Genomic DNA, 14,603 nt, shown 5'->3' with positions numbered 1-14,603 from the left:
GGAGCGGGAGCGGCGCGAGCGGCGGGCGGGAGCGGCGCGGGACAGGGGGCGGACGGGCGCCCGGCCCAGCGCGGCCCCGCAGCGTAGCCCCGCAGCGGGCTCGGGGGAGTGGGCGCTCCCCGGGCGGCTGCGCCCCCATGGAGGCTTTCCCCGGTGGCAAGCTGGAGCGGCACCGGCACCTCCCCCCTGTGGAGTGCCTGCCGGGCGCCCGCTACGGCGGCCGGAGTCACAGCGCCTGCGGGAACGTCTTCAACTCCTGGAACGACTACCTGGGGCTGGCCACGCTCATCACCAAGGCCGTGCGCCCCGGCAAGGGCTTCGGCACCGAGCCCCCCTCGGTGGTGGTGGCGGCCGCCGTGCCGCCGGCCGAGGAGGAGGAGGAGGAAGAGGAGGAGGAGGAAGAGGCGGCGGGGCCGTACTTCGAGGGCGCGCTGGACTTGCACGACCTGGACCTGTGCGGGCATCACCACCACCACCACAGCGAGGGGCTGCTGGAGGAGCGCTTCGCCGACTTCAGCCCCTTCCCCGGGCGCGGCGGCCCCGCCGCCGTGGTCTTCGACTGCTCGGGGGAGCACCCGGGCCGGGAGGCCTCGCCGCACGCCTGGGGCGGGCTGGTGGTGGCGGGGCGGCTGCCGAGCCACCCGCGGGCCGCCTCCCGCCTGCTCAAGCCCGAGCTGCAGGTCTGCGTCTTCTGCCGGAACAACAAGGAAGCCGTGGCCCTCTACACCACCCACATCCTCAAGGGACCCGACGGCCGCGTCCTCTGCCCGGTGCTGCGGCGCTACACCTGCCCTCTCTGCGGCGCCAGCGGCGACAATGCCCACACCATCAAGTACTGTCCCCTCTCCAAAATGCAGGCGGCCAAACAGCTCAAACACGCCCGGACCGCCCTGGGGAAGAAGGGCCGTTAGACGCCGGAGCCCCCGCCTCTGCCCCGCGGCGGGTCGGGGCGGATGGCGGGGGGTCGGGGCGGGTCGTTCCATCACGCGTTAATATATTAAGGGCGGAGAGCGGCAGCGCCGGGCCGGTGGCCGCCGCGGGTGGCGTCCGGTGCGCGCTGGCCCGCGCGGAGCCCGGCCGCGGGCGCCGCGCAGCTGAGATGATACACTGTATTTGTTTATTGTAAGAAAAAAATATATATATGTGATTTTTACGGAAACGGGTTTACGGCGAGATCGAACGGGGAGGGGAGGGGGGGTTGCAGCGGGCGGGGGGTGCGGCGGCAGAGACCCTGGCCCAGCCGCTCCGTGCCGTCGGGGGACTGTCGGCGTGCCCGGGCTGGGAGCCGGGGGGGGAAGCGGCCGCCTCGCCTCTTACGGCGGTGGCTGCCTTCTAACGGTGCGGGACTCCGCGTTCCGGCTCTTCACCCCAGCGGTTCCCTTTGCTGGTCGTAAAACCGGGAAGCAAATCGCGAGCGAAGCTGCCGCCGGTTCCCGGCTCGGTGACCGATGCCACCTCCCCGAAGCCGCAGCATCGGACCCGGCGCGCTGGGGGTCCGTGCCGTGCCCCACCGCCCCCTCGGACCCCCCGCTAGTGAGCGCGGGCAGCACTGGGCTCCGGGTCCTCCTGCCCCATAGGCGGCTTTAGGGCAGGTCTGGGAGGAAAACGCACCGACGTGCGTGTTTGCAGACGCGCTGACTCTGGGCCGGGGTGCACGCTGAGCCCGTTTTTGCAGAGGGCGAGGCAGTACGTACAGCAGAGAGTAAGCTCTGAGGTAGCTTGTGTTTGTGGTGGAGCATGGGGGGTGTGTGGGAAGCCTTTGGAGAGAAGTGACCTGGAAAAAGCAGAAAGCTGTGGCGGAAGGGGAGGTTGTGTTTTTTTTCAAGAGTTGGGAGTGTGGTTTTAACTCCTTGCAAGGTGGAAGGGCTCTACCCATGTGATTAACAAATACCCTTAATGCCTCATAGACTATATAACACGTAAGACTGATGCAGAAGACCTGGACCCTAAGTGATGACAGTTCCTTGGCACCGAGCATCAGACTGGGCTACATTGCTTCTAATCCTCAAGAGATCAGAAATCACTTTTATTTTGGCTCGGAGACAGGACGAGCAGCAGCAGCTTTGTAGTTTGCTTAGGAGACCTCCAGAGCCAGAAGGCAGGCGCCCGAGCTCTCGGAGCAGCGTTATGCTGTAAATGGCTTTACCGACACCTGGGACACGAAAGGGTACTGCGTCTGCGGGGCCTGCCCTGCCAGAACAGGGAGGTGAAGAGAGCCTGGTGCAGGAGCTGCTGGGGCATCACCAGGAGGATGAGAAAGGAGGTGGGTCCTGATGGAAAAAGGGTGCTAGGAAAGAGAGGTGATGCGCGCTTGTGTGGATTCCTTTTGATACCCTGCTCGGCAGGGTGGGAGGTTGGGGCGGGAGAAGGGGAGAGCAGGACAGTAGAGAATGGCATCAAAACATGTGTAGGGTGGGCTGGGGGGGAGGGCCCAGGGCTCAGTATTCATCAGTGCTCTTGGCTCGCAGCTGCAGCAATTAGGAGGGAGAAACTGATTTTGTGTGAAAGTATTCTCTTAAATCTTCACCGCATGGCTCCAAAGTCGGTGTCAGGTCTAATTACCAATGCAATGGGGCTTGCATTAAATAACACTTCACAGTGGCAAACCCTCTCGTGCTAAATATCGGTTACATATTGTCTCTTGCTCTATGGGGCATGCACCACTGGCTCTTCTAAGCTAGATGTGTTTGGTTTGGTGATACCTGGTCCACATAGTTTTAATCTGTGGCCACCACACGTTAGAATCAGACTCAAGTGTGATGCTGTGGGAAGAGTTTTCTTCTGTGCTGTTGTTACTTCCTTGTGGGAAGTTTGAAGATCAGTATATACCTTTTAATGCAGTTGACTGTTACTGGACACAAAAGCAAGGAAGATCTAAGAAAATCTGTCTCAGGTGTTTTCTGAGGAGGTAGTTCTGGCAGGGCTGGATCCACGGTGCCCCTCAGTGTTTGCCATGTACGCAGCCCTCCTCTCTGCTCTGTACATTAAGCTACTGTGTAGTGACAGCCCTATTGCAGTGCCTGGGAATTCACCGATGCACCAGAATATTCCCTGTCTTGGCCGGCACCTGTCTTTTGCAGCACTTGGTTCTTCCCTCTGCTTGTGCAGGAGGAAGAATGTTGTTACCAACGGCCCCTGCTGCTGCTGCCTGTCACTCCTGGTTCTTCTCTCATCCTAAACGCGTACTCGCAGCCTTGCTGTGGAAAGGCCGAAAGCTGTCTGTCGTAGCTGCCACACATGGCGTTAGGCATCTCTTCAAACTCTTTTAACAGGTAAGCTGGAAGAGTAACAGCCTCAAAAAAACAGCTGTGGGGGCGGGGGGAACCCCAGAGTATTCCAGAGAGGAGATGACAAGATTCAGAATCAGCAAAAGGCAGCCTGGGAGCCGGGCTCCTGGTTTACTTTACATGATCATTCATTCAACAGGACAATTTGCCCTTTGAAGTTTTACAAGTCAGTGTCTTACAAAGACCAAACCTTTGAGGGGGTTTTGTTGGTTTGTCGTTGTTTTTTGGGTTTGTTTTTTAAGTAAGCCTCTGTGATTCCCTGTGCACCAGCACACTCCCTGTGGCACTGAGTAAGCAGAAACATGCTTGTTCTTGGTCGCTCTGGAAAGCTTATTACAATAGATAAGTGCTTATACAGTTACTTTGATTCCTTAAATACTGGAAACCATTTATATTAGTAATTTAAATCCTAGGAATAGCAAACTGCTTAATCTGTCAACAGCCCAGGTTGGAGCTGTTATACGCTCCACAAAAGAGGTCTAAGAAAAGCCAGACAGCATTTTCATTTATTCTACAGGCATCTGCAAATCAAAATATTATGGCCACTTGTTTAAACCAAATGCGTTATCTTCAGAGCATCGCTTTTTTACAGGGAAATATTCCTAAGCATGTAAGTGACAGAATCACATCCAATCGAAATAGTAATATTCTGGTAAGAGGAGCAAACACAGTATTGGGTAGCCTGTAATCGTCCTCAGTTGATACTAGTCTTGGCAAAAAGCAAGTTACTTCTGATTTAAAACTACTCTCAGATGCATAGATAACTTGATCCAGCTGCAGTTAGTTAAGTTTGTACCCATCGTTAGCATTAATATTTAGTGCCCTCTTTGGACAGAGTTCGCTCTGTCTGCTGACTGGAGTGCCTGAGCTGCTTTGCCATAGGACTAAGCCATGACATCTGCAAAATGTTTCCTTCCCATAGATGCGCCAGTTTGACCCACCAAATATATAGGTTAATATATACTGGAGATAGTTTGCTGACAGTCACGGGGGGAGGAAGACGATTACTTCCAGTTTGCCCGTGTCTGGGCAAAAGAGAAGCGATATGCTAGATACGGAAGAAGGTACAGCAAAGCCTCTAGCTTGTCCTGCCCATGAGTAAAAGGACTAACAAAGCTTAAGTGGCACCAAGAGAGACTGCAAAAAGCAGTGGAACAGCTTGTAGAACCTCCCTCCTACCATAATTAAATGCATCGATAATTCTTTTTAAGAGGAGGACCAGACCAAATGTAGAGCGTTTCAGTTCTAGCTGGTCCTGCTGTGGCAAAATAGGAAGAATCGGTCATGCTGGCTAACGCCACTCGCACGCCTACTTGCAGTCCTGCAGAAAACCACCCTGGATGGGTGCTGGTGCCTGAACAATGGGTAGATTTTGAACCTTGGGTTTCACTGACCTAACACCCTCGCTTTGTAGGCCTGCATAATTTAACAGTACCTTTTCATTACGGAAGGCAAACTTGGTCGCGTGAAGCAGTTCATGTCGATGGCAGCAGCCCACAGACATTAAAACCACAGCGACACATTCTGTTTGCCCCAAGACAAGAGCTGCAGTTCTCCTGCTGGAGGTTGCCTCCTGGCTGTCCACCAGCCACCTGTGCCACAGCTCCCGCTGCGCTCTGATCCTGCTCGTGACCGCACCGAGGTCACAATGTGTCACAACATGTCCTGAGATGCAGCCATTACTGTCCCCAGGCTGGACTGGCAACACTTCGCTGGCCCTGCCCTGCTCTGCCAGTTCTCATAAAATACTGATTTATTTTTTTTTAAAGTTTGGTTTGGTTTTTTGTTTGTTTGTTTAGAAGAAAGCCACTCTAGAGAAAACAATTTCAGTGACTACATCCTGCTCCTGCTGAGCACCCTGAGGATCCTCAGGCCTGCCCAGCAGCCGGGGGTCAGGCTCTGGGCTGCTCCCAGCGTAGGAAAGAAGCTGAACTGCTCGTACCTGATCACCTGCCTTGCTCTGCTCCTGGAGGTTTGGTTTAATTGAGCAACACTTGCACCCATTTAACCAGCAGCAGCCTTAAGTTCTGCCTTCTAAATAGTGCCTGTGACAGTTTGTACTGTTCTAAGGTTCACTGAAAAATTTAGATGTTTAACTGAATGAAAGTCAAACACAGCAATGCTTGACAGAATTCGACTCCAACATTTCCAGGTAACCAGACTTTGTGCTAATTGTGTAATTACAGCAGTAGATGGAGGGTTCAGTGGTTGGGTTTGGTCAGTGGTGGGTTTCGATCGCTATGGTCAGTATTCTGTCTGAAATGATCAAGCAGTAAAATAAACGCAGGGGCAGGTCTGTAAAGCTCACATCTTGCAGATCTTTTCTCAAGCTGCCCAGTCCTGAGATTTTTACGTGTTGACAACGTTATCACAACCTCAGGTAACGGAAGGTAAGAACACAGGTTGGCGAGCAGAGCGTTGGCTGGTGTGGTGATGGCTAACAGTTATCCCATGTAAAAATGGCTTTGTTTGGGTAAAGTTAGAATTGTGTAACTAGGGGTATAATCACTCTTTACATCTCCCTGATGACTGGAGAAAGGCAAATGTTGCACCCATCTTCAAAAAAGGCCAGAAGGACCACCTGAGAAGCCACAGGCCAGGTGGTATCACTTCAGTCCCTGGGAAAATCACAGAGGAAGTGATTCCAGAGCATGATTTTGGGCACATGCAGGAGAAAGTGACTGGGAACAGTCAGCATGGATTTCCTGAGGGTAACCCATGCCTGAGTCAATGGCCTTCTACAACAAAACTTGTGGGCAAGGGAAGGAGCAGTAGACGTTCTTCATGCCGGCTTTAGCAAGGCTTTCAGCGCGGTCTCACACAATATTCTTGTACCCGTTAGGATGTTGCAGTTTAGATAACAAGGTGGGTGGAAAAAATGGTTGGATGTTCAGGCCGAGTGCCTTAGTCCGTGGGCTGGACTGCACCTGGTGGGGAACACCAGGGTCTGTCCTGATACCTTCCTTGCTATCTGCCCGATACCTCCCTTGAGGCTCTGGAGGCAGCAGCAGTTTGTGGATGACCCCAAAGTGGGGGGAATCCAGTTGATGCCGTTGGGGCAAGGCTGCCACGCAGAGGGACCACGACAGGCTGGGCAGCAGCCTGATGGAATTGAGCAAGAAGAAGGGCAGAGTCCTGCGCTGCCAAGGAAGACCCCCCTGCAATGACAGACAGGGGGTCCCTCAGTCACCTCTGGGACCCTGGCAGGCAAAGAGCTGGGCCAGGAGCAGCAGCTCTCAGGCTGGCTGAACAGGACTGTGGCCTGTAGATGAGGAGAGTAGCCCCCTCAGCACTCAGGAGACCTCATCTTGAGTACTGCATGCTCTTTTGGGGCCCGGTGCCCCCCCTGCCAAATCCAAGCAAGTTCAGCAGAGGACCAATGTGCTAGTGAGGGGCTGGAGCGTGTGCCTGGGAGGAAGGGCTGAGGGAATGGCTCGTTTAGCTTGGAGAAGGGAAGGCTTTGGGAAGACCTAACAGCAACTGGCCAGAACCTGCCAGAAGTTACCAGGAAAATTCAGGCTTTCCACAGCAGTGCATAGGCAGGAGGATGAGAGACATGGGGTAGAAGCTGGGGAAAAAAAGGTTTAAGCTTTTTGAGGGCCACAAAAATGACCAGAAGGATTGAGCACCTCTCCTATGAGGAAAGGCTGAGAAAGTTGGGGTGGTTCTGCCTGGAGAAGAGAAGGCTCTAGGGAGACCTTACTGTGACCTTTCAATACTTACAGGGGACTTATATGAAAGATAGGGACAGTATCAGGGCCTGTAGCAATGGGACAAGGGGTAATGGGTTTAAACTAAGAGGATAGATTCAGACTAGATATAAGGAAGATTTTGTATTTATTTATTTTTTACACTGGCACAGGTTGCCCAGAGAGTGGCAGATGCCCCACCCCTGGACACGTTCAAGGTCAGGCTGGACCAGGCTCTGAGCAACCTGATCTGGTTGAAGATGTCCCTGCTCATTGCAGGGGGCTGGGACTATATGACTTACCCATTCTATGATTTGATGATTTTTCAGTCTGGGAGCAGTCAAGCCCTGAAAGAGGTTGCCCAGAAAGGTTGTACAGTCTTCACCCTTGGAGGTTTTCAAGACCATGCTGGAGAAACAAGGTTCTGAGTAACAGAACCATTTCACAGTCAGGGTGAAGTGAGCTCGTGGGGTCCCCTTTAACAGGAATGATCCCACAGTCCTATGACACAGAATGTAAGGACAGCAAGAGGCAGCTGAACAGCAGCAGCCTCCACCACTCCAAATCCAGTAAGCGCTCTCTGTTACTGGATAACCGCCGTTCTCTAGTTCCATCCTTTATAGGACCGTATGATGAAAAAACAACATAGTAACTTTTTTGCTTAGAAAACACTACTGCTCTGTGACTCAACGAGCAATGACGTGGCAGGCTCCAAAGGCACGCACACAAACCAGCCCCTCAGAAGATGACTCTGAGAGAAAGTTTTTCCTGAGAACCCTTACTGGTCCTGGATAACTCAGAAGAGGGCAGGAAAAGGCCCAGAGAAGTATTACAACTTTTGTTCACGCAAATCAAAATTAAACCAGGTTTCTCTGGAAGAAGCTATCGCAGGTGTTCTCACATTCTCTTTTGGCTGCTACAGCAACAGGTGTACATACTGACCAGGAGCTGTTCAGCAGCTGTTCTGCATTAATGTATATTGCAGGAAGTTACTTAAAAAGTCACAACACTCTAGCAGCTAACTCCTTAAGTTGTTTATTTATCATTGAAGAAACACACAGCAGCAAGTTCTGTGTTGGCTTCAGTATGACCAGATAGTTAATTGTTGTTACCGCACCCCAGGTTTGAAGTCAACACAGCTGTTACTACAGATCACTTTTTTGGTAAGGGAAAGAATTGACCCTGAAGACAAATAATTGGGGGAAAATTCAACAATTTCTCCAAACCCACACATTTTAAATATGACAATATTTATAAATCCTTGAAAGGCATGAATCATCCAGTAATGGAAAAAGCAGTTGTGATATTGGCAACAGAAAATACATAGCCATATGCTTACCAAAACACTTAAATTGTAAAAGCCTGAAGTTTTGTGGTTGTACACTGCAGCAGTATACACGATTGGAACAATGATGCAAAATGGCCTCATAAGCGTTGCGTATTCAAGTAAATCTACAGGAAAGTATCCCAGTGTAGCTAATGCTCATAATGTTCGTTGTATTTAATTCAATTTTAAACAACTTACTGAATTTAGACAGCGATAAAATATGTCTCTCAGAAACCGCCTGCCCTCAAAGATACCTATGTAAAAGAGGGCTTTTATACTTTTTTCTATTTTTTTTTGGCTAATTATGGAAATGCTCTGCTTTTTCAGTAATTCCACTGTGTGAACAGAGGTGTTCTCAAATGCATGTTCTGTGATGATAATACCCCATTCCAAATTAAGAAAGACTAAAAATAAAAAGGTCAGCCTGTTTTGGTGTGAGATAGAGGCATTACTCAAGACAGCTGTTGGGCTTGCTTCTTTTTATTTTAGCAACAAATGACCCATGAAATAAGCATAACTTGAAATTTCAAAAACTGGCATTCAATTTCCAACCTTCTGCTGTGAGTGTTGTGCATGGTCAATCTATATGAGTATGTAATTCAAGCTCATGCTTTCATGTTACCTCAAAACATTTGTTAAAGAATTCCAATTCAGAATGTTTGTAAGCACAAATATAATCTGTGGATTCAATCAAATCAAAGCTAAAACATTGGTTAAACTCTGTGAGCTTCACTTAACGTCGTACAGTGGTCCACCCTTCTTCATCTGTCTCGTTTTTAGTACGGCGAAGGGGTTCACGCTCCTTTTCTGTTTTCCAGGAACCTTTCTCCTTCTCCCCATCTCTTTCTCGATCTTTTGATGCTGGTGGAGGGGCAGAAGCTGGTGGCGCAGCAGGAGCAGGAGCTGATCGCCGAACTGCTTCACGTTCTTCTCCACGTTCTTCTCTCCTATCATCAGCACGCCGCCATGAGCTTGCTGCAAATACAGAAGGACAATAAAACAACCTCTGTCATGCTCCACCAGCAGCCTGCAAGGGTTTAAACAAATATGCCTGGCACCAACAGCCTGATTTATGGATTCTCAATCTTGCCAAGAGGTAATATGATAATGATAGCCAAATGCACAGTTTAATTTTATAGTGAAGTAATGGACGGAAACTACTCAAGCATCTTTTCAGATTCAGGATTGTCGTGAGCAACCCAAGTGTCATCTTTAAAACACAGTAACTGCAATAAGAATGTTCCACTGATGTACATAGTTTTATAACGTAAAAATATATTCTTATATTATTATCAGAATTAAAAGCACAAAAGCATCTCCTTAGAAATGACTGAACCCTGAAAACAGAAAAATCCTAAATTGAAAACACCTGTGGAAAAAATTTAGGAGTTCACTGTCTCATAAGACAGCAAATTACTCTTCAGCCTACTGAAATCAGAGGTATAAACAGCACCAGATTACATGACTCCACTAGTAACAGAATCCATTATCCTTTACTATATGAAAAATTGTTCATTTCCACCAACAGGATGTTAATAATTCTACCCCAGCTATGCATGAACAAAGCTGTACCAAATACTAACCGAGACAAATACCAAAACTCCTTGATATATTAAAAAAGAAAAAATCATCTCCACACTGAGAACCCTCAGCCTTTCCACCAGCTGAAATCCTGTACGACATGTTCTGTTCCAGTCTGCTCTCCCAGAGCAGCTGCCCAGCAGCACCCATGTGTATTCAGGGAGCACCCACACCTGGGGCAGAGACCAAACGAGACTCTAAACGTGAGGATGCCAGAACGGGAAGACATAGTATCTCACCCTAAATGTATTTGCTGCTACTGTATTTTTAGAACACAGCAAAGGATTAATAAATGCACATAATTAAAACAGGTTAATGTATGTAATTATAATATGTTATTCATCAAAATCAATATTATTAATAGTGTGAAACCCATAAGGACTTGTTTGGAACTATTTCCCTCACATTTTAATGGTTTTAAGAAATGAGCCAGAAATTACTTTCTGGGACATCTACCTTGATAATTTAAGTACAAGAATTTCAGTCCCCCTGAACATAATCCTACTATGAAAACTGCATACTTATAATGTTATACTTCTAGTGCAGATGTGAAATGCTACTATGATATAAAGAGTACGACTAAAAACAGTTAAGATTCAAGGAAGGATTCTCAATTATACTAAAGCTTCTTTCTGTTACTTTGCTTACGCAAAGGGAGTTTAAGTGGCTGAAAATACAACTTATTCCCATTTTACCGCATCCTAGCACTGTCAAGAGTAACAGGAAGGCCCTATAATGAATGTAAGCCTTCATGAACACCGAAATAAACGTACGTTCTTCACGGTCAGATCTGAGTGGTGGTCCTCTTCTGAGGGGTGGATCTCTGTCATCACTACGTCGATCTCTCATGTCACGACCACCTCTGTCCCATTCCTCACGGCGACTTGAATCTCTCCAGCTAGAATTTTCCTCAGCTGGCCCTCTTCTCCAACCAGCGTCATCCCTTTTGCCATTCAGAACATCAAATAAGACTAAACGTTAAGGCCTTACCTTTGCTATGGGAATAAGCAATAATACATCACCACACAGACAAAGACTCATTGGGCCTGAAAATATTTAACGTACTGACATACTTGAAAAACCTGTTCTGTTTTTCTGGAGCCTAACATGAGATTCCCTTGATAACAGGTAAAAAAAAATAATTAAAGCAGTAAAGCATTTTGGGATTCCTTCTGTAAACAGTTAACACTGTCTTAAAATAACAAACTAAAAAGGCTCCAAAAATGCCACTATCCATTTACTGCCTTAAAGTGCTTAAATCCGTACAAACCAACCACTGTTCCTTTCACCTGGCAAAGTTACCTGATTTCTTTATCAGCAGGCCATTTTTATTTTTTTTTAACAGAAACATTCTAGAAGCATTTAAACAGAGAAGTCAAACCTGGGACGCCTGAAACGATCATCTCTATCAAAATCTCTCTCTCTGTCAAATTCACGGTCCTTCTCATTTTCATCACGATCTTTGTCTCTATCCCATTCACGGTCTCCTGGAGGTCTGGAGTCTCGAGGAGGCCCCCAGCTGTCCTCACGAGCCTTTTCTCGCTCTCTCCATCCCCCTATAAGTAACAAACACAGTCAAAGGAATTTGTGACTGACCTCTGATCTCTCCATAGACAAAGAATCCTTTACTTCCCTCACAGAAACTGGTTCTTCAAGTTTTGATCCCTAGGGATCCAACTCAAGAAGCTTGTAAAAAGTGAGCACACTGAGTAGGAGCCATAGACAAACACTGTAGAAACTGCTTAATATAAAGACAGCAACATATACCTCATCTATCAGGACTGCCTGTAATAGTTTAGTAGAGCTGATTACACCCTGCAGTTTTCAGTCAGAAACCACAAACTCCTCAAGGGTCTTGTGCAAAACAAGCACAGGAAGAAGTAAAGGGGGTAGCTCAGAGAGCAGACTCCTTTGTGAAAATCTACAAGTGAGGAGATTTTAGGCTAGCAATTTTTTTAAGTCCTTAGTGCTTTTTTAATGCAGTACTTTAAAAGCTGGTGGTGTCTGTGAATACATAAATCTGAATAAAAAGAACCAGGAAATCAAAATAGTATCTAACATTTAAATGTCATCAACAGTTCTGAAAAGAATCAGGAACAGTTGCGCTAGTCGCCACCAACAAGACTTAAGACTAGACATACACTATACAAGGCTAGGATAATGCAGATTATGAGGGACCTCAGAAGATCATCTAGTCCGAATACCTGCTCAAAGCAGGATTTTCAAGGGCAGACACAAAAGCAAGAAAGGAATGGTAAAAACAGGAAGATCTTTGTACACATAAAAAAGGCTTAACAAAACCAGATCCACTTGAATGACATATCAAAGTCCTCCTTCGAAGGAGGTTAATTTCAGACACATAGAGAGGGCAGGGAAAGAGACCAAGGTCTGCAAATCTACTGAGAATGTTTCTCCCATCAGAGCATTCAACTTGCTTATTTCATTTTTGCACATGGGCAAATTACCAGTATTACTATGCGACCTTTCGGTATCTTCTAGGCAAGCAACAGGCACAGCTGCTTTTGCCTTTTTTTTTTTTTTTTTTTTAAATAATCAAATTAAAAGGTTTGATTATACTAAGTAAAGGAGTCTCCACATTAGTCAAATTAATTCCGTCCTTTTCAGAGCTGAACCTCCCATCTCTAGCACCAAGTACATCACATCCATTATCTACCAAGTTAACACACACATTGGAGGGAAGATTATTGTATTAGTGTATTTTACCTGGTTTACCAAATGGTCTCCAAGGACCTGGCCTTGAATCATCACCGCTACGCCACGGACCCCTGTCATCATCTCGTCTGGAGAGCCTGTCATCATCTGCACTACGCCATGGTCCCCTGTCATCATCACGCCTTGACATCCTGTCGTCATCCATCCCACGCCTGGGACCTCTGTCATCATCCATCCCGCGCCTGGGACCCCTGTCATCATCCATCCCACGCCTGGGACCCCTGTCATCATCTGCAGCACGCCAGCTGCCCCGGTCATCATCCAGACCACGCCTGGGTGGCCTGTCATCATCCAAAGCCCGCCTGGGTGGCCTGTCATCATCCATTCCACGCCTGGGTCCTCTGTCGTCATCTGCTGAGCGCCAGCTGCCTCTGTCATCGTCCAAACCGCGCCTGGGTGGCCTGTCGTCATCCAAAGCCCGTCTGGGTGGCCTGTCGTCATCCATTCCACGCCTCGGACCCCTGTCGTCATCTGCAGCTCGCCAGCTCCCTCTATCATCATCCAAACCACGTCTGGGTGGCCTGTCCTCATCCAATCCACGTCTGGGCGGCCTGTCCTCATCCCCTTCACGCCTAGGTGGCCGGTCCTCCTCCCCTTCACGCCTAGGTGGCCTATCCTCTGTTGATTCCACAGAAGGACGTTCCTTTTCTTCTGCAGCACTACGTCGCGGCAGATCGTCCCCTCGTCGCGGCAGATCGTCCCCTCGTCGGAAAGGTCTTTCGTCATCTCTTGCTTCTCCTCGACGCCAATCTCTATAAAACCATAGGGAACGAGCAAAAAAGTAGAAGCTGACATGCAGGAAAGCTTTCACATATTAGATCAACAGTATCAAGCCCCTTAAGGCTATTTCTGACTATATCCACTTGAAGTGTGGTCACAAATACATTTACAGAGCTTGCAGTTTTCAAATGCTCTTTCTAATTGCCCTAATTACTATAGGAAAGTGCTAGGTCACTGTCCCTACAGCTTCAGTAAAGACTGAACAGTTTACTATCTCCTTCAAAACTACAGTTCCAAGGGCATAATTACAGTCCCTTGCTGGTTATCTGCTGCAACACAACAGAGAAGACGTTTGGCTTCTCCACCAAGCCTAATTTGACAAACTCAAGCTGTCTCAAAAGAACCAGTATTAAAAAAAAAAACAACTTCAAGTAAGTATCCCCACATTCTTCATGCACATGCCAACCCTACAGTCCAATCCCTATTTTCCTAAGTTTTGCCGCACTTCCAGCCCGATAGATTGGCAATACTTTCACCAACAAGCATCCACAACAAGGTACAGCAGGACAACATAGTGAACTCATGACTCAATCCACTGCTACTGCCTGACAGTGAGCAGGGTGCGCCAGACTCTGGCAGGCTGTCAGTGCTTGCACGGATTTTCCATATTAGGATGTATGTGGGAAGTAAAGAACTGCTGAAAATTTTCCCTGGACTATTGAGTCATCAGGTCGTCTTTGAAATATGTTTGGATTTCTAACAAAATCTAAAAGATCAGACACTGCTGAACAATGGTTAGAGCCTTCCACTCCTGTAATTTCTCTGGACACACCGTTTAGTTTAACGTCTACAGGATTTACACGTACATTTAGACCACAAACCTTGGCTTTGTCACTGGATTAATTTCTTTATTTCAGCAAATTAACCTTCCTCAGCTAGCTTCTCAGGAATACAAAGAAACAAGGAACATACATCACAGAGATGTATGGGTACCTGCTTCTTGGCAAGAGAAGAGAAGCCACACCGGGGTTCAATCTCATGGATTCAAATATCAAGAGCAAAACAAAACAAGCCACCCCCACAGGTTTAGAAATCCACTACGCTACTAAAATGTAAACAGAAGAACAGCAGTGACGTGCTACAAAACAACAGATGTAGGACTCCAAGAGGTGAGAACAAAGAGGCAACAGTTTGTGACAACTCTGCATCTCAAGAATTTTGAGGAACTGTGAGCAGCATATTTCCTAGTTTTAGAAGAATAAGGGC

General features: G+C 48.0%; 2 protein-coding genes across 2 annotated transcripts in view; one reads left to right on the top strand and one right to left on the bottom strand.

The window, feature by feature from the left end:
* The first annotated feature begins 4 nt into the window (after positions 1–4).
* On the top strand, positions 5–1,159 carry NANOS1 (nanos C2HC-type zinc finger 1). The gene has a single exon (XM_040607684.1). The coding sequence runs from the start codon at positions 138–140 to the stop codon at positions 909–911; it is 774 nt and encodes a 257-aa protein (XP_040463618.1). The 5' UTR covers positions 5–137; the 3' UTR covers positions 912–1,159.
* A 6,836-nt stretch (positions 1,160–7,995) lies between these two features.
* EIF3A (eukaryotic translation initiation factor 3 subunit A) overlaps positions 7,996–14,603 on the bottom strand; it is a 34,502-nt gene continuing 27,894 nt past the window's right edge. Inside the window, exons 19-22 of the mRNA XM_040606703.1 lie at positions 12,609–13,369; positions 11,266–11,440; positions 10,658–10,827; positions 7,996–9,278 (exon numbers count right to left, since the gene is read on the bottom strand). Coding sequence (XP_040462637.1) covers positions 9,037–9,278; positions 10,658–10,827; positions 11,266–11,440; positions 12,609–13,369 — 1,348 coding nt within the window. The 3' untranslated portion in view covers positions 7,996–9,036. The remainder of the gene's footprint in view (positions 9,279–10,657; positions 10,828–11,265; positions 11,441–12,608; positions 13,370–14,603) is intronic.

Source organism: Falco naumanni, chromosome 9 (genome assembly GCF_017639655.2).
Source record: "Falco naumanni isolate bFalNau1 chromosome 9, bFalNau1.pat, whole genome shotgun sequence".
Lineage (NCBI taxonomy): Eukaryota > Metazoa > Chordata > Aves > Falconiformes > Falconidae > Falco > Falco naumanni.
The sequence above is the reverse complement of the archived record's forward strand: the minus strand, read 5'-3'. Positions and strand labels throughout refer to the sequence as shown.